Raw genomic sequence first — 24,119 nt, 5'->3', positions numbered from 1 at the left:
CAAGGGAAAGGGCATTACCTACCTGATCTCGAGCCGTTTCGTCGATTTTTTGAATCCTAATAATCAACTCAACGTAATTATCATGGATAAACTTGTTCTTCTTCTATCGTGTGGGATGTGAGGTGAATTCCCAACCTTATCAACCCTGGTGTCAGGGTTATTATGGAGCCGCCAAAGGCCCCTGACATGTGTGTATCATACATATTTCAAGTAAGCTACTGTATGCTAGCGTATTCAGCCTTCTGATTAGTCGATAATTAGATCATATCGATCGCAGGTTCAAGTTGCCGCTGCTGTTAATTTAATTGAATTAGTATCGCACTATAGGTCAGTATGCATTGCTTTATCATAGATTAATCGTATTAACTAAGCTGATCTAAGTGTCTTTCGATCTAAAGTAATTTAAACATTGTGTTTTAATTAAACTAATTTCTACATTGTTTTAAGTTTACGCGGTTATTATCATAATTAAAACACATAATAACGGGTTCTTACCGCGTTTAAAGTAGGAATATGAGACTCCCGATATTTCGACACTGTTGCAAGTGCCATGATCACGGGATGACTGATGAGATTGGAGTGGAGTAGGTAGATCCATAATTTTCTACGGTCAGACATATCTGTCTACCCTCTTTCTTTGCCGCTTGTTGATGCATTTGATATCGGAATGTACGGAACCATCTGAACTCGCACCAAACTCCTACGACAAGCCGCACTCACTGTGTCCTACTCCACTCCAATCTCATCAGTCATCCCGTCATCATGGCACTTGCAACAGTGTCGAAATATCGGTAGTCTCATATTCCTACTTTAAACGCGGTAAGAACCCGTTATTATGTGTTTTAATTAAAGTAATTTTAATCTCATTACATCCATTCTGAGCTGAATCATCCCCCTCGGTAATCGTTACGATGTCACTTACACCCAGTAAGGCTGTTTATTGCATTTTGTACTTACCTACACAGAAAATATAACCAAAAGTCGATTTTACAACTCTCGGCAGAGGTAGATAAAGTAAAGTTCGTATCCAAAATTTTTTACAACAAGAAAATTGACCGACCGAATTCCTGGAAGGGCAAAACACGGTTAACTTAAGTCTTAACAACTTCTTGAAATGGGTTAGCCAACATTCATTTCTCACTGTTTAATAGGACAAGGAACAATATGCTTTTTTTTACTTTTCTTTCTGTCTGTTCCGATAAAGGAGTCTTTTGTGGCCGGCTTCACTTTTTTTGACCAGTTGAATGGTCAGGAGTGTTTTTATTGACGTTTTTATTATTGGTGAAGTTACTTTTGTTTGATAATGAATAACATCAGCATTTTATGGATAACCGTTTTAGTTTTTAGCACAGACAGAAAGTTCCCATGTAATCCATACAAAAACAGACAGAACCACAAGACTTGTCGGCTTTTTTAATGTGTCGCCACGGGGAATCGATCTCAGTACCTGCGGATCGTGGGCCGTTGGGCTCATCTACTGAACCACGTCTAAACATAGAGATGAAAAATAAATAAGTAGGTAATAAATAGGTACTTAGTTAATTTTACGTAAGTGAGGCTAATCCTTAAGGGATAAGCAAGGATATGTAATAATGGTATTATACTATATTAACGGCCTTCGTGGTCCAGTGACTGAGCGTTGGGCTCACTATCCGGTGGCCCCGGGTTCGGATCCCGGTGGGGACATAACACAAAAATCAATTTTTGATCCCTAGTTTGGTTAGGACATTACAGGCTGATCACCTGATTGTTCGAAAATAAGATGATCCGTGCTTCGGAAGGTACGTTAAGCTGTTGGTCCCGGTTACTACTTACTGATGTAAGTATGTAGTCGTTACATGAGCCACGTCAGGGGCCTTTGGCGGCTCAATAATAACCCTGACACCAGGGTTGATGAGGTTGGTAATCCACCTCACAACCCACACGATAAGAAGAACTAGATACTAGATACTATAAAAAAGCCATCTACCCAATCGTTCATTGCAGACTTTAACCGGCAGGCATCTGGTTAATCTTAGGATTTACAACTGAGGCTTAGTAAATGTTAAGATAGGCTCCTAAGATAGAACGCTTTTATTTTTAAAGTTATAATATTTTATAATACATACCTCTGCCTACCCCTTCGGGGACATCGGCATGATGTAACGATTTGTTTCACCTACGTGATAGTTAACTAAGTACCTATTGATACTTGTATTCATCAAGATAGGTAGGTATTTGTATCTGAATTTTTTTGCTTCATATAAACTGTAGCCTTTTTTTGTCAAAATTCCTTAAAACAGGTTTCCAACGATATTTCATTTTATCATTGTGTACTAGTCACCATGTCTGAATGAACGAGTTCTTTTGCAAAAACATATATTATAGGTACCTACAGTAACGGTTGGTTTATCTTGTTTTCCGTCGGTCACTGGGTTATACCGTTTAAATTAGGGTGTGTTTTTTCTACCTATTGGATTTTTTATTTATCTTTTATTCTACAATACCTCCCTACAACTTGTAAGTAGTGATTTGTAGTAGTGTTTTTGTGAAACAGGTAATTAATATTCATTGACAGTTCAAATGTTTCGTAAAATCAAAATGAGGACTGTGTAACTTATCTTTTTAAGTCTTATTTTCATGTTGTAATGATAATTAAAACCGAAAATTCCTTCCTAATGGTACTTTAAAAGTAAATTTTATAATTGTTTTTCAGAAATAAAACCACGATATCTTTCATTTTTGCAACCGCGCAAAAACCGAGCGAAATCGAGCGACACGAAACGATGACGATGTCGTTTTTCTCGACGATTTGAAAGTGAGTGGCGATTCCTATTACTAAGGCGGCAGTTTTCTGAGGAGGTCGAATAAAAACTCGACAGTTGGCGTTGCCACTCGGCGCTCGTGCCGTAAGACGCGGCTCGCCTACTCCTACCAAGACGTTGGCACCGCCTCCTTCACGCCTCTGCACGCCTGGTACATCGCGTTTGCCGCTACCTGTTGTCGTCTCTAAATCGTACCAGTAAAGTTTACGCGGTAACCGGTAGAAACCGTTGGAGCAATATATTTTTATTTTATTTTTCATAAATTTTTTTCTTTCTTTAAAATATTCGTTGGAAGTACGAAGTAGTCGACGAAAATCGTTAATTCGGCAAATTCACACGACATTTCGGATAACCGGTAGCGTGCGATTCGTTTGCATATATTTTGCCGGTATTATGGCCGGTTTGCACACGCGACGCGACAAAGTTGCTCGTCGAACAACGGAAATAATAAATTCAAAAGTTGTTTTGCAAGCACGTCATGTAAAGGTTAAGTCAGGAACGTAAGTTTTCTTAAACATTTGTTTATTTAGTAGTAACATACTGTACATGTTCGATTTTAAGCACGTTTTTCATATAGCATTCGGTGCTGTAAGTTGGTAACTCATTCAATGAGTTTATTACTCAAATTAAAATTACTACTTAGTAAAATGGAAAATTGTGATGACGTCCATTACGTATTAAATAAGATGTTGATTCGATAGTTACTTATGGAGTTATATCTGCAGCTCACACGGCACGGAAACCGCGCAAAATTTTCCAGTACGTACCTACTTACCTACCCAAAGGTAGCCTGAAGGAAATTGCTGTATAAGCAATATGGCCGCCTGTTGTACCTTTCTGTATTTTGTTCTGCTTATTTTTGTATATTAGGTCCGTGGTGATCAATAAAGTATATTGTATTTATTTAAGTACCTATTTATATTTACCTAGTACGCACCCTATCCCGCTTCACGCAATAAAAATATTACGAAGGTAATAATACACCCTCACGTACGATACATACTTTATCTACTTCTTGCATTGCAATAAAATGTAAAAGATAGGTACAGTCATGAGCAATATCATGTACCCACTTTAGAACCCTGTCGTACTATCATATTTGACATTTAATGAGACTTACGTTTTGATTTGTCAAAAAAGTTAATGTGACATGGTTTCAAAGTGTACTTATACATATTAGTACTCGTGACCGTATGTGTGTCACATCTCTATTACTAGAAGACTAGAAGAACTAGAAGCTCAAATTGTAGGCGGCGGCACTATTGAATGTTCCTAAATTTTGACGGGATTTGAACCCGGGACCTCCGGGTCGTGAGCCCAACGCTCAAACCACTGGACCATGGAGGCCGTTAGTGGATTCGTGTACGTGGCCTTTATAATCCTTGGCGGAAATTAAAAAAAAACGAAAGGCATGACCACACCAATTTCAAGTTATGTCACATCATATATCTCCAAAATACATCCTGGCTTCTGCTACTCAGGTGAAGTACTTCTTTCCTGTGGGTAGTAAAGTTCCAATTCTGGTGTCAGATTCTCGAGCCGCCAAAGGCAACAATTGGAGCAAACTACCAAATAATCATAAGCACAAAGCACCTATATAACTACAAAGTATGTACTTTCTATCACCAGTTATTATTAGTTTTATGTGTTACAGCTGCTCCTGGTACATCAATTAAAAATGTTCCGTTTTTGTTGCAGGCTGTGAGGTGTCGCGTGGGCGATGCTGGGCGGGGCGGCGGGGGGCGGCCGCTCCCGCCCGCCCTCTGACCTGCAGCAAGGTATGTTACCCTGGTACTTCACAACCGATCGCTTTACGTAACGTACAGAAAAAAACGATGACTTCATGTTTGCGGTTATTATTGAGGATACTGTAGAAAAAATAATATATACGTATGTGTGATTGTTTCTTGTTTTTAACCGACTTCAAAAAAGAAGGAGGTTATTAAAAAGAAACGTTTCTGAATTGTTTTCTATTGACAAATGCTATTTGAAATACTTATTTAAAAAGGGAACAACTTTGATATATTTCGACTTAAATATAAATAATTACAAAGAAAGGAAGGGAAATGTTACCATGCAGAATCCACGCAAAAATATAATAGTAGGCACCTACTTATTAATATTTTTTGCCTATGCTTCATTATATACAACAAGCATTATTAGAATGATAACAGGACAGAGATATAGTATACAGTCTAGTGTGAAAGAGACGAAGAAAAATGTACCGTAGGTAGCTGTCAATCTAATCGTAACATACTTAATGAGATAGGTTTTTGTGTGGTGAGCGAGACATTGAAGTTACTTTACTTCTATTTCAATGACGGACTTTTCAGCAAGGAACATTTCATTATTTATACCCAAAAATAAAAAAAAATGCATTACTTATGAAATTAGAAGGTGAAACGAAGGCAACACTGTACGGTCACGAGCATTAATATGTATACACTTTGGTACCATGTCACATTAACTTTTTTGACAAATTGAACTGTAAGTATCACTAAATGTCAAATATGCTAGTGCGACAGAGTCCTACATTATATTGCTCATGATTGTACAGTGCCATCTATATATTTTTTGGAGGAACGTGGCGTGGAAAGTCCCTTATTATACTGACTTCAAAACTAAAAATGCGCTTTGGACGTACTTTCACATACATACCAGGAGGGTTAAAAAGGCCACACTGAACCAATTCATCTAAAAAAGCAATATTGCTATTTAGCATTTGTTAAAATTGCCAATATTACAATTTTGCTTTGTAGATGAATTGTTTCAATGTGGCTTATTTACACTGTTTCAAATGTTTCTTAATTTCTAGGTGTGGGCCGATTTCCTCTGTACACTTTGTTCCCGCAAGTTGGAACAAGGCCTTCTATAACTAAAGGTAATATAACATTTTATTTATTTTTATTACTGTCATCTCCATTCGATATCTCGGAACGATGGAGTCCCGGACTTTTGGAAAGCGTGTGTGGGACCGAAATACCTCATGACTATTTAAGGCTGCAGTCTCCGCAAAATTGAGGCGTTGTTGAGTTTTTGGTGACAATTATTTTCCTTTTTTAAAGTGTTAGGAGGGTGAAATTTTTCAAATTCTGAATTCTGCACTGGAGACCTTATGTACCCAATGACTCAAAATTCAAAAACATAAATTATTATTAGAGTGTAACTCGAATCAAAAACTTCAGAAACTCGAAAGTATACCTACTTTTTGGACAAAAACAGATGGTCTTATCATTGACCAAATGCAAACTTTAGCAATGCTACTCAGAAACAACAACATTATATTATTCGTTCCTTTTTTAAAAACTTCGAAAAAAAAGCCATTCCAAAACGAATAAGCGGGATGTTGAAGATTCTATCAGTACCAGTGCCCCAAAGTGCCCCGGGTGCTCTGGACTGAGTGAGATGATACCTGACACTTGACTGACAGCCAGACTGACAGCAAGATGCATGGCAATAAAAATACTGGCAGATGAATATACCTAAAACATGCATCCAGATAAAATGTGACTGAAAAGGAATAATGCGAGAAAAATAAAGTCGATTTGGTTAAAGATGGTATTGGTGAATCTGCTGGAAATATTGTTTTGGGATATACTATTCATATTATAATTGTATGTCGTAACCTTATACTGAAAATTACGTAGGTAGTCGCCTGTTTGAAAAAACACATTTAGTTGAAATTTTTGTTAACAAAACCTCACAATAGAAGATACAAGCTAGTTTCAATCCATGTACAAAATTGTGGTTTCAATTTTATCCAAATTGAAAGTTACTGAAAGAAATCGAAAATATTTTTTTTTTTCAAAAAGACGTCTACTTATAAGACGACGATGTGGTCTTTCCGTGAAGGATCGTGAATGGTGAAACGAAGCAATAAAGAAGACTCTACTTATATATAAAAACGCTCTACATGAACACAGTTTAGAAATTAATTCCGTATATATAATCCAAATCAACAACAAGTAAGGTCAAAAAGTAACGGACACGTGGGAAATCGAGCATTATAATTATCTTTTGCGAAGCAAATGGATACGAATATGAACAACGAAATGAAATAATCAACAGCACATAATAAAATAAAAGCTTTAGTCATAGATGAGAGAACCAACCGTACCATCAACAAATACTTCAATAACCCCATCAAAACGACTCCTTTACACTCCAATATATCACTTCTAGTGGGAGGCCTAACATATTACCAAGTACTGAAACTAATAACGCTATAACTCTCCATGAATGACACAGCCATTTCTCTGGTCCAACAAATGGTTTCTCCGAAGCATCATCATCAGCGTTCCCATAAGTCACGTCTATTTCTGTCCGGACCCATGGGACGCGGGTAATTACGCGATGTCACTCCGCACAACTCCTGCGCTGCGCACATGTGTTGTTAATGTGGGACTTGTTTGTCGAGGTCGCAGCGTCGAAGGATTAAAGTCGATTATACTTTTAAAGTTTTTTCTGGGAGATGTAAATAAAGAGGATGTACTTACAGAGTAATACTATGAATCTGTTCTTACAATCCAAAATTATTATTATTATTATTTGTATTGAATTCGCCATCTATCACATTGGTCTAACAGAAAGCTCGGTGAGGTGTGAGCCTTAGTTCATCTTGCTATAGATGTACATCTGACTACCCCCGTAATTTATGTTTTGACTTGAAGCCAGAATCATCAACTTACTACTGGATATTAGACTGTTTGTTTACTGTCTTAACTCATTTGAACAAGTCACTAAAACCATGTCCTAATGTAACATAAAAAGAAGGAAAATTTTTACATCAAGTTCCATGACTGTACAACCAAACAGTTTTATTCTTTGTATCTTTGATCTAAAACCCAAAATTAACAAGAGATCGAAAATTCACCTACTCAAAATTCCGTCTCAACTCAGAATGCATAAAGCAAACCGTCAGGTCAAACAAACCCCAATTATTCCGGGCGTCACGAGAAGTGCGCGAGAGTGGCATGCGTGTAACACGGACAGACGGACGGCTCGGCGCGGGCGCAGAAGCTATAATGTGTTTGCTATAGTAGCTGCTGCTTGAATATGCTTTATAAACTTTTTTGACGTGACTTATTATATATTTGTCTCAGATGGAATTTACATGGACGGTGTCGCTTCGTTTTTGGGTATTTTATTTAAAACTCCTTTTTGATTCTGTTATTATTTGGGCTATTATTTTATTCTGGGTCCCATGGTTAACTTATTCGCCAAAAAAAAATTTTTTTATTTATGCTATTGTTTGTTAATATTTCTTACTATTATAACAATAATAATATTTAAATCACATTTTACAGGACTTTGCAGCGATGTTTACCAATTATTTTTCACTTATTTTTATATTTATACTAGGGAGGGTGCAGAAAAACAACAACTGTGTTACTTTGTTACATTATGTAGTTTTATTATTGGGAACGTTCACATTAAATTCAAACCTTTTTTTTTTAAATTAAGATAAAAGATTTTTGAACTTATATTATTAAATAACGAAACATTTCAGTCTAATACATCTTTTTATGGTTAGGTTTACCACTTCGTTACCTAATTTTGATTTTATGAGATAAACTTTTTTAATAAAATAGAAAACAATAGCAGTTCAAGCATTTTATTTATGGAGGCCATTTATATATTAAAAATAATCAAAAAAAGTCAAAAATTTTAAAACATACTTAGGTAGTTTTAGCTATAATTCTGAAAATGTCTCCATAAAAATGGGGGACAAAAAAGTAACGCAGTAGTTTAGTAAGTAACATAATGGTAAACTTTCCGCATCTATGGTGTTTAACTTACTGAAAACAATTAAAAACAGAATACAATTAAATTGAAACCATGACAAATTAAACAAAACTCTCTTAGAATAAAATAAAATCAAAACTTCTCTAAAAAACAGTATTAAACATACATTAGTTTCTGTCTGAGTCTCTCTTCAGTCTTATTTTTCAAATATATTTTAATGGGACATCAAATTCATTCAATACGTTTTCAGCAAATGGAATGCTATAGTCTCTGCTTACCCCGGTGGGAAATAGGCATGAGTTTATGTATGTATGTATGTCATCATCGTCATCAGCCTTACGACGCCCACTGCTGGGCATAGGCCTCCCCCAAGGATCTCCACGACGATCGGTCCTGCGCTGCCCGCATCCAGCGGCTTCCCGCGACCTTCACCAAATCGTTGGTCTACTTTGTAGCGGGCCTATACTGAGCGTCGTCCGACACGTGGTCGCCATTCTAGAACCTTTCCGCCCCAGCGGCCATCGGTTCTCCTCGCTATGTGTCCTGCCCACTGCCACTTCAGCTTTGCAATTCGCCGAGCTATGTCGGTGACTTTAGTTCTCCTGCGGATCTCCTCATTTCTGATTTGATCGAGCAGGGAAATACCGAGCATAGCTCTCTCCATTGCCCGCAGAGCGACACCGAGCCTCCTCACGGGATCCATAGTAAGCGGCCACGTCTCACTGCCGTAGGTCATCACTGGCAACACGCACTGGTCAAAGACTTTCCTCTTGAGACACTGAGGTATTTTGAACGAGAAGATATTCGCAGCTTCCCGAACGCTGCCCATCCGTGTTGGATCCGACGAGAGATCTCTTTCTCGAAGTTGGACTTACCTAACTGGATTATTTGTCCTAGGTAAATGTACTGGTCTACAACTTCGAGTGTAACGTTCCCAACCTGAACTGGAGTGGGTGCGACATGGTCGTTGGACACAAATGTTCGTGCTAAGACCCACTCGTTGGGATGCGTTACTGAGATGCTCGAGCATGGTGTTCTGGTCTTCCAGGGTCTCAGCCATTAGGACTATATCATCGGCAAATCGAAGGTGCGTCAGGTACTCCAATCTCAATCTCCCTCAGGATTTCGGGAGTCGACGAAATGACTCTGCCGTCCTCAGTTTTCAGTCTCGTTAGTTGACTTTGCCCAATAGACAGATCTTTTGCGAACACCTTGGAGCCCTTGTTCCGCTCTATAGCCACTTTAATACGTGTAGTATTAAATTGGCGAAGGTCGCTCGTCAAAGACTTCGAGATCTGTCTATTAAGTTGTCTATAATGTAAGACATCCGCTGAGTCCTGCAGCCTCATTTCGTGTCTCTTATCCATGAGTTCGAGTGTGTGTGCGAGAGTTTCTGCGTTTTGGTACGGCGGGTTCTAAAGTGTTTAGAACCTACCGTACGGACAGCATCCACCATCAGGTCGTTTATATCGTCCACTTCTGCGCAGTTATCAAGGTACTCGAAGCGGTTTTGAAGCTCGAGCTGAAAGCGCTCGGGTTTTTGGATCTGGGCTGGCGCCGGTCGGAGCGTGGATTTTATCACTCGCGATCTTTCTAGCTTGATATTGATATTCAATGTGCCTCTTACCATGCGGTGATCACTTCCCGTCTTAACGGCATTGATCACAGAGACATCATTGAATATGTGCTTTTTTGTCGACATGATAAAATCGATCTCGTTTTTATAATTTCCACTGGGACTTATCCAGGTCCATTTGCGGGTGCGGGCTTTCTGAAGAAGGAGTTCATCATATAGAGGTTATCCTTCTCCATAAAGTCCGCCAGCATCCGGCCTCTGGTGTTCCGGACCCCAAATCCAAATTGCCCCACTCTCAGCTCGTTACCGCAACGCTTCCCCAACTGTGCATTAAAGTCCCCTATCACAATCGTGTAGTGGCTTTTATGGCTATGCATGGCTTTAGAAATCTCCTCATACATAGTCTCCACTTCGTCATCGTGGTGTCCCGAGGTCGGAGCGTATGCCTGGATGACAGTCAGCGAATATCGAGATGATATTCTGAGTATCAGGCACGCTACCCTGCTCGAAACACTACCGATGGTCAACACGTTGTTGACTAGGGACTTGTGGACGATAAACTCGACACTCTGTAACGAAATAATTATAAATTAAATTATTAAAACCATTAAATTTGTAAATATTGAGCAAAAACTTTGAGCATTTCCACTGCGTTACGATTGCTACAACTGCGTTACATTTCGCAGTAACGCAGTGCATCGGTAACTCAGTTGTAGAAACCACGTGTATTCTAAAATAGCACTCATATGGTAATTCATTTTATAAAACAGATCGTGTACAATAAATATTTGCTCCTTTTTTTTAAGATATAACGTAAAAGATTATTCAATATTCAAAAAACTCACCTATCACAGCGGTCACTCAGCGGTCTCCCAATTAATACACGCACCTATCCCGCCGGCGTCCTCGCGACTGACTCGGCGAATTTCAAAGCCACGCACTCCCCCCCGCGCCCCAATAATATTTGATTATATGTTATACGACTTTTGGCGCAAATGCATACAAAATTCTAATTTTATGACTCAGTTTCGTATGGTAACATAGTGTTCGTAATTTTTCGGTTTGCCGCGGGGACACAATAAATATTTTGGAATAATTAAAAACTGATAAAGGAAAATAATATTTATTATTGTTAAAGTAAAGATTAAATTACGAGTTATTACCGCAAATATTACATTTTAATAGCGTCTTGAAGAGTTTTTAAGTAATGTATGTTTATATGGAGTAAATATATGAGAGGGACAGTGGAATTTTGTAGGGAAACAACTGCGTTACTCAAAAGTACAACTTAGTTACCGTGTTTTTGGTTAAATTCAAATAATTTTGATAAAAACGTGGAACATAAAAGCACGAGTATAACATCAGAAATGTACCAATAGTGTAATTATTTAAAAAATAATTGTTTGCTTTAATAAAAATCGTGTTTGAACGTGAGAGACAGGTTATGGGACCCAAAATAAAATAATAGCCCATTTATCTTTTGTTATTACTTACTGGTCGGATTCTTGTTTTATTTCTCACTTTTGTTTTATCACTTTACATGTGAAATATTAGCTGGCGCATTTGCGCTTTTTTCCTTACAACAGCGTTTTCTCGTCCTCGTAACTTTTTGACGTTACTTGTTGTGTATTTTCATCAAATGACATTCACTATTTAGCTCTAACTCGTGTGGAGCGCTTTTATACCGAGTCTGAAAAAAATACACAAAAGTTCCTGAATCTAACCAGTAACCGATCAGCTATGGTTTATACTTAGTATACGACACGAACCATATTCTGATTTGACATATAGGTAACCTTGCAAATTCGTGTGTCTAGTAAGAGTAAGATTCTCTTTTGATTACCAAATCCCTCTATAAAGCACCTTTTACCGTTCACTAGATACCTGATGATTTGATATTAATGCCTATTGTTGCTTACAGTGACGACAGAGAGCCTGTTCTCGACGTCGCTATCGACGTTCGGTGCGCCGACGCCGCCGCCGAACTCGCCGTACTCGTCGCTGCTCGAGCTCAACTGTGGACAGCGGGTCTTTGTTACTGACAAGTAAGTTTATACATATGACCAACGGCTTAACATGCTTTCCGAAGCACGGAATCATCTTATATTTTCGGATAATCAGGTCATTCAGACAGATCATCCCAAATACAGTGTCACTTAAGTGGTTTTCTGCAGTGTCTTCATATACATAGTTACTGATCGCATCACTAATTCACTATCGAAAAAAGATTTGATTAAAAGCAAAAAGAATCTATTTCCTTAAACCTCAACCAAAAACCTGTCAAATTCTAGGCGGTTTGGTAATTTTGGTATGTCACCGCGACTTTTGCAAAGATGGAGCGAAAGTCAAAAAGTTTTCTGAAATAAATCCGGCGCAAATTAGTAATGTAGTGTGCGTTGTTTATTTTTATATTGTTTGTTGCTTCAGGGACCACAATAAGATGGACGAGGCTAAGTTGGCCAAGTGCATGCCTGATACGCTATGCTGTCCTGGCGACCAGAGGCAGCTCATCGAAGGTCTCAATGTGATGCAGCCTCTCACCATAAAAACGGAGCAAGCGAAACGCTCCTGTAACACCTGCCATACGAATTCTCCGAAAAAGGTGAGCTGAGAAACCCACCTCCATCTCCTTTTAGCTTCCTGGTATCTATCGTTGGGTTCCTTTTTCACTCGCGAAGAATACCTGCAATAAGTTATAATCTTTGAAACATAATAAGGTGTTACTTTTATCAGTCATACACGTACAACCTTTTGTATATTCAGATGTGATTCTTGACATAACAGCTGCAAATTGTTCAAAGTTCTCAGTCAAAGGATTGAATGGGTCTGGTTGGAGTTTGACAGATGTCAGTTAGGATTTTTTGCTGTGAGATCTTTTAAGCAAAGAGACAATGCAAAGATTTCATACATTCATGGTTGATTAGAATCGAAGGTTATATTGTAATGCGGTTTTTAGTCTAGAATTTAGTAAAAAACATTATGTTATTGTTACATTTTTTTCGATGTTGTTAGTAAACATCTAATACGTTAGAAAAAGATAAGATTAAATCGAACAATTCTGACTTGGAGGAGGACGGGAAGCCGGGACATGGGTATAATAATTGATGTTTGGGTGCAATGGTTGCCGGGTCCTCATCCCATCCAAGCGAATTTTTCATTCAATCTAAGTAGATCGTCATTACGCCGACGATTCTAACTTTAGAACATTTCTTCAACAAGAATCTATTCTGTCATTTCTCTTATAACTAGGCTACAAGTATTCGGATGACAAAGATTTGCTTTCACTATTATGTGAAGCAATTAATATAATCAATAATAAGACGAACCGGGAGTTGTATTGTATGCACTTGGGGGTTTGGATGACGGGAGGTGTCACACCACATTTAGACAGAATTGCCTTAAGGAGCCTCTACTCGTGTTGGCTTCGGCGTGAGTGGGGACATACGCCTTCCAAAAGTCTGAGTTTGGACCCGAGATATGTAAACGAGATACTTAATAATTGTAAAATTGACCTTCAACAAGCTCATCTTTGTAGTCCCTTACTTCGAAATTGACTTGGATTGGAATACAAAATGTACTTAAAAAAATATTTAACCAGGTTATCCATACTGATGGAGGATGTAGCCGCACGAACCCCGTCGCCTGGCTCGGAGTGGCAGGTCAGAACGTCCAGGTCCAGGTCAAGCGCGAACCGCAACATATGCATGTGTCGGAACTGGTGGCTGTCAAGTTGGAACAAGCGTCACCAGGGAACAAGCCGGAACAACCGCCGCCGGCCATACCGGCGTCGCTGAACAACGGTGAGCGTGCTACGCACTCATAATGTCCTGGTAGTTTTGGGCTAATATTACTTTGTATTACTTGGGAAATTGATACTAGATTCGGTTGAATCCGAGTAGTGGTCGTGGTATAAAGGTGGTATGGAGGAAGTAGTTCAAAGGCGATGAAAAAAACGAAAGAAAAGGGAAGAAAAATTGGAACAAAAAATATAAAATAAAGCCATTTCACCTCCACTAACCTACATTAGAGCAGCAGAGCTAGTATACTCCATACTCCCTCCAGTTGGTTGAGCCCAGCAGTGGGACGGCTATTTTAGTTTTGGTTTCTTTGTGTTCTTAAACTGTAGGTATGTACAATGAAAATTTATATTAAAATTCAGTATATTTAGTTGTAAAGCCATGAAGTGATCCCAATGTTTATATCTTCGTAGGTTCGATTCCCGTCGGCATCGCGGTCGCCAGACAGAGGGTCGGCGACGCGGGCCTCCTTGCGGCCCTCTCGCAAAAGGACAACCAACATCGAATGCATGAACTTGGTAAGTTTTGAATATTATGTTTCCTCTATAAATATATAAATTTGACTTTTCAATAGTCGAATGATAAACAAATGGGTTGAATCTCGAAAGTCAGTGCTATAAAAATACTTATAAAATCGCCTCTAAGTATTAGTGAAGTATTAGAACGTACCTACATATACACATATACATAGGTGCATGCAGTTAAATAACTGCTCTTCATAATAAGAAAAGTCTTACAAAATCAGTTCAAAGATCAACCTTCTGCGCTTACAATAGCACATGTAATGTTGTTTTTACGCAAGGAAACGAATTCAGCACTGTTTTGCATCGCGTAATCATTGTAATAGATAGCTTGCTAGATAATTTCGCGGACCTATCAGAATATAGCGCTGTATAGAAGTGTTTGTATCAATGCCTTGTATAACACCGTCCAATACCGCTGTAGATGTCAGCGGTTTTATCGCTGAATGGTGTTCGCTGGTTTTGGAAAGTCGGCTAGTTTGCCTCGCGTTCACTCACACATAGCTGAGTGACCTCCGGTGTTTTTATCTCTTCAACCATTGGCAGCTATCGGTGCCTGCGAACGTAGCGGCCTTTTACAAACCTCTTGCCGTTTCTGCTTGCCTGGTAGCTCTATGTATTTACTGTGATGCGCTTGGTAATGAAAAAAAAAGTAAATTGAACTATTGGCGAAGGTCAGTAGAACAACGTGTTCAATTATTATATACTCGACTCTATGGGGTGTGGAATAAAGGTGAAATAACGACTTTTCGTAAAACAGGACAGTTATTTACAGGTTGCTCCACTTTCAATCACAATTGTCGCTTGTTTATTATTTATAAGGTCAATGTTCCATTTATCGGTTACCCATTTTTTGTTTCATTTATTGAATACAATAAGTACCTACCTACTTGATTGATAATTACATAAGCACACACACATTTTTATACGAGTAAACAGTACATATAGAACCGGTACACGTTTCTCAAGGTATTGAATTAATTAAGCGTAGTGAAACCGAAATGGGAGGCAGAGCGAGCGTAAATCAAACGCGTTGTTGTAATTGAAGGCGCGATCGAGGCGGGATTGCGGGATTCCGCGGGATCGGGCCAGCGGGATTCCGCGGGATCGGACAGGATTCGCAGGAATGACGAGAACCGAATCACAGTGAGCTTTCTCACTACCTCCGTATGGTATTGTTTAGTCGATTGTAATTTGAAGCGCAGATATCTACCTTAGCTATTCAACGCATTCGCTTGATAATTTCTAGCTAGAATAGGAATTTTGATATCGAATAATATACGATACTAAATCGCAACGGAAATCCTTCGAGGATAAATAGTATCTGCATTGAGATGAAGGAAAACGTACCTCTAGCGACGTCGGCAGATAAAACCAATTACCAGGACGTCAGAATATGTTAAGCAGTTTTAGAGATAAATGTTAGCGCCTGAAGGTAAATATTAAAATTATAATGGTCGATTTTTGGTCGGCTACTGAATCGTTGAGCTGCTCCATCGCGTGAGGTACCATTGTTAAAGGCAAAATAAAATTCCAATTCTTGGCGCACATAAATCGTTCAATCAATTCAAATGTAACAAATAGGCCATAAAAATCAGGTGCACAATAAACTATCAAAGATATTGTTACGTATATCAAAGTCATACGATGGAATTTGGAATAGCAGTTTCAGAAAATGAAGGGGTAACTATGGGGGTAGGTTAACGAACCAAAAAGTAGGTTTTTCGAATACATTTGAAGATGATTTATTAATATTATTAATATTATTTATTAATTGATTTATTTAATAATAAACACACGTAACAGGTTACAGACACAAATCTTATGAAATAATACACTTTTTGAGGTTCAGACTGTAACCCAACTAGACGTACCTATGCAAGTTATATAATAATACTATGGTGAGAAAACACGACGCAAATTAAAAGATATTACAATAAAATATACTTAGCTCCGATTACGATTCATGGATCTACGACCCAATCTTCAGGTGAGCATTATGTTTCTAACAAGAAAACGAATGAAGGCAGGAAAATTATTATTAAAAATATCAATATCCTTGTCATTAACGACAAGGTCGTTGTACTGACGACACATACGGGTGATAGGGTTGTAAAAGGAGGGTTGTTATTAGTAGTATTAAGATGAACTCAAACTGAAAAAAAAAATATAGTTGGTAACATTGGTACACTTTAAATCGTACTTACGTCTCTTCCACCTAAAACTAGGCACTACACCTTCGCGCAAGCTGTGCAGTCGAGAAAAAGTTGCTGCAAGAAAAACCTCGAACGAACACAAAATATTTATTAAGTATAGTTACTATCTAAGTATAATTCTTAGGTAGGCAACCATATTGTCAGTGCGTGCCAATTTAATTATTATTTTTTTCGTCGAAGTTGAATCTGCAATATTCGTCCCAACCAACTTCACGCGTTAAGCCTAGCCAATTCCCGTCGACAAAACTTTCTTTTAATTTGCAAGGTCTAAAGCTAAGTGTTTTACTTACTAATAGTAGTAAGTAAATCACTTCACTAAATTTAGGGTTGTCAAACTGCAATAAAATTAAGTCTTCTCCATCAAGGTCGACACTTTATACCTAATTTAAAATAAAAAGCCTATATTAAAATTCAAATGTTTTCCGTGTACGACGGGTATGCACGAGTGGAGCGTGTCGCTGCGTCCGCGCATAATTGCGGTTTTCCTCCACAAGCCCTTCATATAAGCTGACATTTTAACTTACAGCACAAAAACTAGGCTACGACGTTTGATAAGTCCGTTTAATTTAATATTGTAACAGTTTTTATACTAGTTTCTTACGTATAGGCAAATTGCTTCCATGATACTTAGCTGAAATTATAATATAATTTGTTATTGAAGTAATAGTTCATTCTACAGTAATAATTATTTTTTAATTAAATATAATTATTTTTACAATACGTAAGTATTATATTTAATTTGCAAGAATTGATAATTGGGTAGTTTCTTAGGTCAAAGATATATACTTAATGAAATTCTGATTACTATGACAAAAACGTTTTCTTTTTTTCTATTTATCTTATTTATGAATTTTAATAAAGAAAATATAATAAAAAAGTGCGTCATTTTGTCACGTTTTTCTATGACGTCACAGGTTGCTTTTTCATATAAATTCCATAGTCATTTCGTATCTTTACGTTTAGTAAAAAATCACTGCTTTGACTAGTTGGAAAGTATCCTATTGTAGTTCTGTTAAATTGTTTATCGGACTTACATTTTACTTGTTACTTATCGTATATACACTTCTGCCTACCCCTTCGGGGATAAATGCACGATGCTATGTTATGTTATGTTATGTATTTCCCACCGGGGTAAGCAGAGGCTATAGAATTCCATTTGCTTCGATCCTGTCACACTTCGTATTAAACCGTTAGTTATCTTTGCTCCCAAAAATACTTAATAACATTACTTAATTTGTGACAATAACTGTTGCTCTTACCGTTTGCTCGGTCAGCCCTAAAGTCCCGCGGGACAAAAGTACGCTATTAGTGTGCAACAGCCTTTGTAAACGAGATTTATGGCATAAAAGCGCGTGTATCCGACAATTATATGCTAATTAGATGCCATGAACTCGTTTGCTACGTATACAAAATGTTGCCTACAGGATATATTGCTCATCAGTACATAATGAGCAGGTACATCACTATTAATTTATTGAAAGTATTCATTATTCAACAGCCTCCGTGGTCTAGTGGTTAGAGCGTTAGGCTCACGATCTGGAGGTCCGGGTTCGATTCCCGATGGGGACATTGTCGAAATCACTTTGTGAGACTGTCCTTTGTTTGGTAAGGACTTTCAGGCTTGAATCACCTGATTGTCCGAAAAAGTAAGATGATTCCGTGCTTCGGAGGGCACGTTAAGCCGTTGGTCCCGGCTATTAGCCGTAAAAACACCTCCACCAACCCGCAGTGGAGCAGCGTGGTGGAGTATGCTCCATACCCCCTCCGGTTGATTGAGGGGAGGCCTGTGCCCAGCAGTGGGACGTATATAGGCAGTTTATGTTATGTTTATGTTATTCATTATTCAAATTAAAGTTTTTGCGGTACATAGTGTACTTATTTATACTGTAGTGTAACGGCCACCGTGGTCTAGTGGTTAGAGCGTTGGTCTCTCGAGTCGAACCCGAGACCTCAAATCTGTGGGCCTAGTTGCATGAATAAAGATTTTTAATAAAAATAATAATAATTATTATTAAAAATCTTAAATAATAATATTAGGATTATTAATAATAAAAATTCAAAATTCAAAAAATATTTATTTTTCAAAATTGGCTTACAAAGTTAGCGCTTTTTGAACGTCAAACATAATTAAATTACATATTATGTAACTAGCTGTAAAACTACTACCACATCGGAATCTGTAACGCTGAGGGAAAGACGTGGCCAGAAAACCTCCCAGCACAGGGCCCTAGTCTTACTGTTTCATGTTTTCCTTTCTTTTCTTTTATATATGAACGTTATATCGACAGCTGTGCAGTGAGGAAGGCTTTACAAATTCCATTGCCACGGGCAAACGTGTCAGGGCAGATGAATATCGAATCATTTATTATACTGACTGTGTCGACGTGCCAATTTCAAACCATCCAGTTTTTTTTTTGCTTTGCTAATAATGGTGCAGTTTTCACTTTCACTGTATAGCAAAAAATATGACACCTACGGTCACGAGCACTAACATGTATACACTTTGAAACCATGTCATATTAACTTTTTTGACAAATGAAACCGTAAGTCTCATTAAATGTCAAATTTGATAGTGCGACAGGGTTCTAAAGTGGGTACATGATATTGCTATGACTGTACACTGGCTAGGTCAAGCCCGCATCGTAGTGTTGCTTATAGTTAGTCGATTAGTCGTGTTTATAGTCTCCCTTTATGGTGTTGGTTGTGAGGTGGAAGACCAACCTCAGCAATCCTGGTGTCAAGGTTATTATTGAGCCGCCATAGACCCCTGACATGATTCATGTAACGACTATATACTTACATCAGTATTTAGTAACCGGCCAATGACAGACAAAAGAGGGTAAGACATTTAAAAAACGTCTAAAAAATTGGCTAGTTGATAAGGAATTTTATGACTTGAATGAATATTTTGAACAACAATGATATTTGAAATTGACAAATGTTTATAATGTGACTAATTATCAGGTACTTACTTATTTCCTTGATGCTTAATAATGACATTATTTGTAATATTGTACGTCCGACATGGACATGCTGTTGAGACAATTTTATAATTATTGACACCTGCATGTATGAACCTACACAGCTTCTCAATAAATGTTTCTTGTTTCTTGTTAATGGCTTAACGTGCCATCTGAAGCATGGATCATCTCACTTTCGGAGAATCGAGTGATCAGCTTGTAATATCCTAACCACACTAAAGGATCGCAAAAAGATTTTTGTGATATGTCCCCACTGGAATCCGCATCTTAGACCCGCGGATCGTGAGTCTAACGCTTAACCACTGGACTACGGAGGTCGTTTTTAGTTTTTTTGTAGTTAGTCTTTTCTTTTCGTCTCAGTAAGCCCTGTATTTCACACTAAAACTCAAAACCAAACTCACAAACACAAACACGATGAACGTATAATTGGGGTTTACTTGACAATTACAAATATTACAATACAATTGATAATTTGCCGTGGCAAGCGATCGTTGTATGCTTGGCGGGCCCAAATTACCGGCCATTATGACTCGCGATCAACTATCCGCAGGTGTAGGTTTTTGCGCTGCCCGACGCGAAACGAGGTTGATTCGTCTGTAAATTGCAATTATTATAACTGGGATGCAACTAGGCAAGTCTTCTTCTATCGTGTGGGTTGTGAGGTGAAGTACCAACCTTATCTACCCTGGTGTTCAGGTTACTATTGAGCCGCCCCTGACATGGCTCATGCTTACCTACTTGACTACTTACTTACTTACATCAGTAGGTAGTAACCGGGATCAACGGCTTAACGTGCCTTCCGAAGTACGGATCATCTTACTTTCGGCCAACCAGGTGATCAGCCAGTGATGTCCTAACCAAACTAGGGATCAAAAAGTGATTTTTGTGATTTTTGTCCCCATCGAGAATCGAACTCCGGATCGTTAGCCCAACGCTCAACCACTGGACCACAGAGGTCGTCGGGTAGGGAAGTGGGCCGCTAGGAATATAGACACACAACGTTTTTTAGGCCGTTCCCACTTTGGATACGAGGTCTTTGGTCTTCGAACACCGACAGTCAATACCGTTACCGTAAACGCAAAAATACAGAATGTTAGTGACATCGTAACGAAAACTTTGATGGGTGATTCAGACTATGATTAGCAAGCGGAATTTTCCATCGCAAAAAAAAGTAAGCAGCTAAAGATTAAGGGAGAGTGCCACTACTCGGAATAAGAATACTCATATAGAATACTCAGAATAAATGACAAGGGCCTTATTACCAACTGCATAGAATGCGGCCCTGTCGGAACTGATATTTATTGTCGAGTTGGATAGTTTGGCTAATTACTGTAAATAATCGATCACGATACTATCGGCACGGAGGGAATGCCTTGCACATGCGTCCGGGCACGCAACATAGGATACACGGTTTGTCAATATTATGAAAATAAAAAAGTAAAAAATAATAACGAAGCGATCCGGGATGGTTACTTTTTGACACATTCGAGTGACATGACTCGACTACGGGTCGCTTATCTTTTATTTAATGACAGTAAAATTGCACGGTTTGTCAATATTGGTAATAAACGAAAAAAAGGCAACCAGAGTCTCTGGTTGCTTCATTATTATTTTTTACTTTTCTATTTTCCAGAGATGGTAATTTTTTTAAAATTCTTTACACTACACTTTTTTAAACAGAAAAGCATTAGGACAATGAATCCGAACATACATAACTACCATCTATTAAAATAAAGCTACATGAACAAATGGGAAGCAAACGGAACAAAGCACTAAGTAGTCAAAAAATATACTAGGACTACTTACAAATACAATACAATACAATAAAATACAAAAACTCTCTATTGCATTTAAAACAAACATTAAAAATACACAATTATAAACAATTAGGTAGTACAACAGGCGGCCTTATTGTTAAGGTAGCAATCTCTTCCATGCAACCTATAGGTACCTTTAGGGAATGAACTTAATAAAAACGCAGGGGGATAGACAGTGCAAAAAGAAATAAAATATAAATAACTTAATAATAAAACCTAGAAATATTTAAAAATTAAAGCTTATTTAATAGAAAGAAAGAGTGGAAAGGCAAGACAAATCAAAAAGAAGGCAAACGTCGTCTCTAATAAGGAAGTTAAAGAATTCGCCTTTGATATACAAGAATGTTATACTCAATGTACCTGGAATCTGACAGAGGGCAGCAGTAACTGTCAGTACTATTCAGAGGCGGAGGACAGGAGTCCTAGTACGGCTTTGTAATAGACTACTCTGGGCGCCATCCCAATCGCGTCAGACAGAGTACTGCGGGGCGAAGGCAAGAGGGAAACCACTGCTCTATTTTTCCCTAAAACAGTAGCATGGGGAATGCTACACCGACAAGAGCGTGGCTCTTAAATTAGTGATGAGACAAGAATGGGGAATGCTACACCGACAAGAGCGTGGCTCTTTTAAACTAATGATGGTGATGGCTTATTTAAAAATGATCATGAAACATCTTTTTGGTATAAGTACAATTACCAACGTACGTTAAACATATATAACTTAAAAAACTTAAAAAAAACGCATATCGATAAAAAAAATAATAAACTCTTCAGAAAAACGCATCTAATTGAAATTAAAATATTCACTCGTAGGTTATTATAAGCAGTTAAAACATCAAAACCGCTACACCGGCCCTAATAAAAACTTCAATGTGCATTGAGAACCTGAAGGGTTAAAGTTTTTATCGGAATAACCGAAGAATTGAACTTATTTTTGTTTTATTTTTTACAATTGCTAAGCATAATGTGATAATGACACATAACATCGCGTCTGTGTCCTCAAAGGGTTAGGCAGAGGTATATTACGAATTATTAGGCAACCACTCCTTGCCAGCTATGTTTAAGTCTTTTTGTAAAGTGGTTGTGTATAAATAAGTATAATGGTGCCGATTCGGGAAACCACCAATTAAATTTCAACTTAATTTGACAGAACTAAAAATAGCTCTATCTCTTTCTTGCACTTATTGTAAGTGAAGGACGGCGTTAGTTTATGAGCTGTCAAACTAAAATTAGTTTAAGTTTTTCTACGCCAGAATAGGCACACAATAGTGCTAATTCCTATAGACGCCATCTAATTTTATTTTAAGTTATATATGTCATTTTCTTATCCGCCGAAAAGGAAAGGGACGGGTAATCGACACGCATAAAATTTATGGAACACACGTCAATTTTAAGCACAAATCTAAAACAACCGTCTTCAAATTTTACATTGGCCAATAACCCGCCAGAATTATTTATGCTGACAGCACACGTCAAACGGTTTACATACCAGCGAGATATCTTTTTGATTCGCCCGGGTTATTCATTCATTTACTCATTGTTCCTAAAATTAAGAGCTGTCAATCATCCGTCCCTTTCCTTTTCGGCGGATAAGAAAATGACAGGTATAACTTAAAGTAAAATTAGGAGGTGTCTGCAGGAATCGGGGCCAATATACCTATAGGAGATGGCTAAGGCTTGTCCATGTCATAAGTGGATAACGGAGATACGGAATAAACAAAGAAATTAGGTAGATAGCTATTAAGGTATGTAAAAGGAACACACACAAATTGATTTACTTAGGTACCAACGCTAAAAAAGACAATTAGAAAGGCTGTTAAAACAAAACAGGTTGTGCCTCGCTCCCGTGCCTACAGATAGCATCGCGAAAGCTAACGAACCTACTTACTACGCTATAGAAGTACATCGTACGTTCCAATTTATTTACCGGACAAAAACGCAGCCCCAACCAATTACATGCTAATCAGAGTTTAACAATTACAATAAATTGCGCGGCGCGCGTACCCGCTTTTACGACTTCATGAATTTTCACACAGAAAAAATACTCCACACTTCGATGTCTGTTCAACACGCCACGAGCAACTTTCAAAAATTGCACAAAAATGTTCATGTTTAAAACACATTTGTTATTTCGTAACACGCTGTAGATAACACGAATTCACTATTTATTTGGTAAATGAATGGCGCGAGTTGTCTGCGTTTATGCGGCCCTGGTAACTTGGTGGCAGATATAACTGTCCATCTTTATTTGGCCCGTGGAGTCGTGTTGTCATTTGGTTGGTCTAATGCGAAATACGCGTGTTTTGTCCACTTTGCTATGTAATAAAATGTAAAATACCCTCTCTATTCAGGAATCTTATACCCTGCTAACATAAATCAGGTTCTCAAACACCAACAGACCAATATCAAATGTTCCTATTACTTACCAAATCAAAAATCAATAGTATCGGCTGCCAACATCGCCATCGCCACCCCATGCGACCCTCCAGGATAACTTCAATGCAATAAACACATCATTACCGCCTCTACTCCGCGTTCTCATCTTTACTGTTACAAAATAAAGTTGACTTTCAACTACCAGGCTGCCATGAACCAGAGAAGCATTCATAAAAGTGTTTCGTAATTATAACGTGACGCATAAAGCATTACGTTCAGATGAAAC

General features: G+C 38.1%; 1 protein-coding gene across 3 annotated transcripts in view; it reads left to right on the top strand.

The window, feature by feature from the left end:
• LOC126369198 (uncharacterized) overlaps nt 1-24,119 on the top strand; it is a 456,612-nt gene that overhangs the window by 79,243 nt on the left and 353,250 nt on the right. For all 3 annotated transcript variants that reach the window (XR_007566668.1, XM_050013496.1, XM_050013495.1), the window contains exons 2-7: nt 4,503-4,582; nt 5,620-5,685; nt 12,047-12,170; nt 12,553-12,727; nt 13,724-13,925; nt 14,336-14,440. Coding sequence is in view for 2 of the 3 variants with exons in the window: in XM_050013496.1 (XP_049869453.1) it covers nt 4,525-4,582; nt 5,620-5,685; nt 12,047-12,170; nt 12,553-12,727; nt 13,724-13,925; nt 14,336-14,440 (730 nt within the window). In the remaining variant the exon portion in view is untranslated. The remainder of the gene's footprint in view (nt 1-4,502; nt 4,583-5,619; nt 5,686-12,046; nt 12,171-12,552; nt 12,728-13,723; nt 13,926-14,335; nt 14,441-24,119) is intronic.

This window comes from Pectinophora gossypiella, chromosome 8 (genome assembly GCF_024362695.1).
Source record: "Pectinophora gossypiella chromosome 8, ilPecGoss1.1, whole genome shotgun sequence".
In the NCBI taxonomy this organism is placed as follows: Eukaryota; Metazoa; Arthropoda; class Insecta; order Lepidoptera; family Gelechiidae; genus Pectinophora; species Pectinophora gossypiella.
Note: the sequence above shows the minus strand (reverse complement) of the source record. Positions and strands in the feature narration are given on the sequence as shown.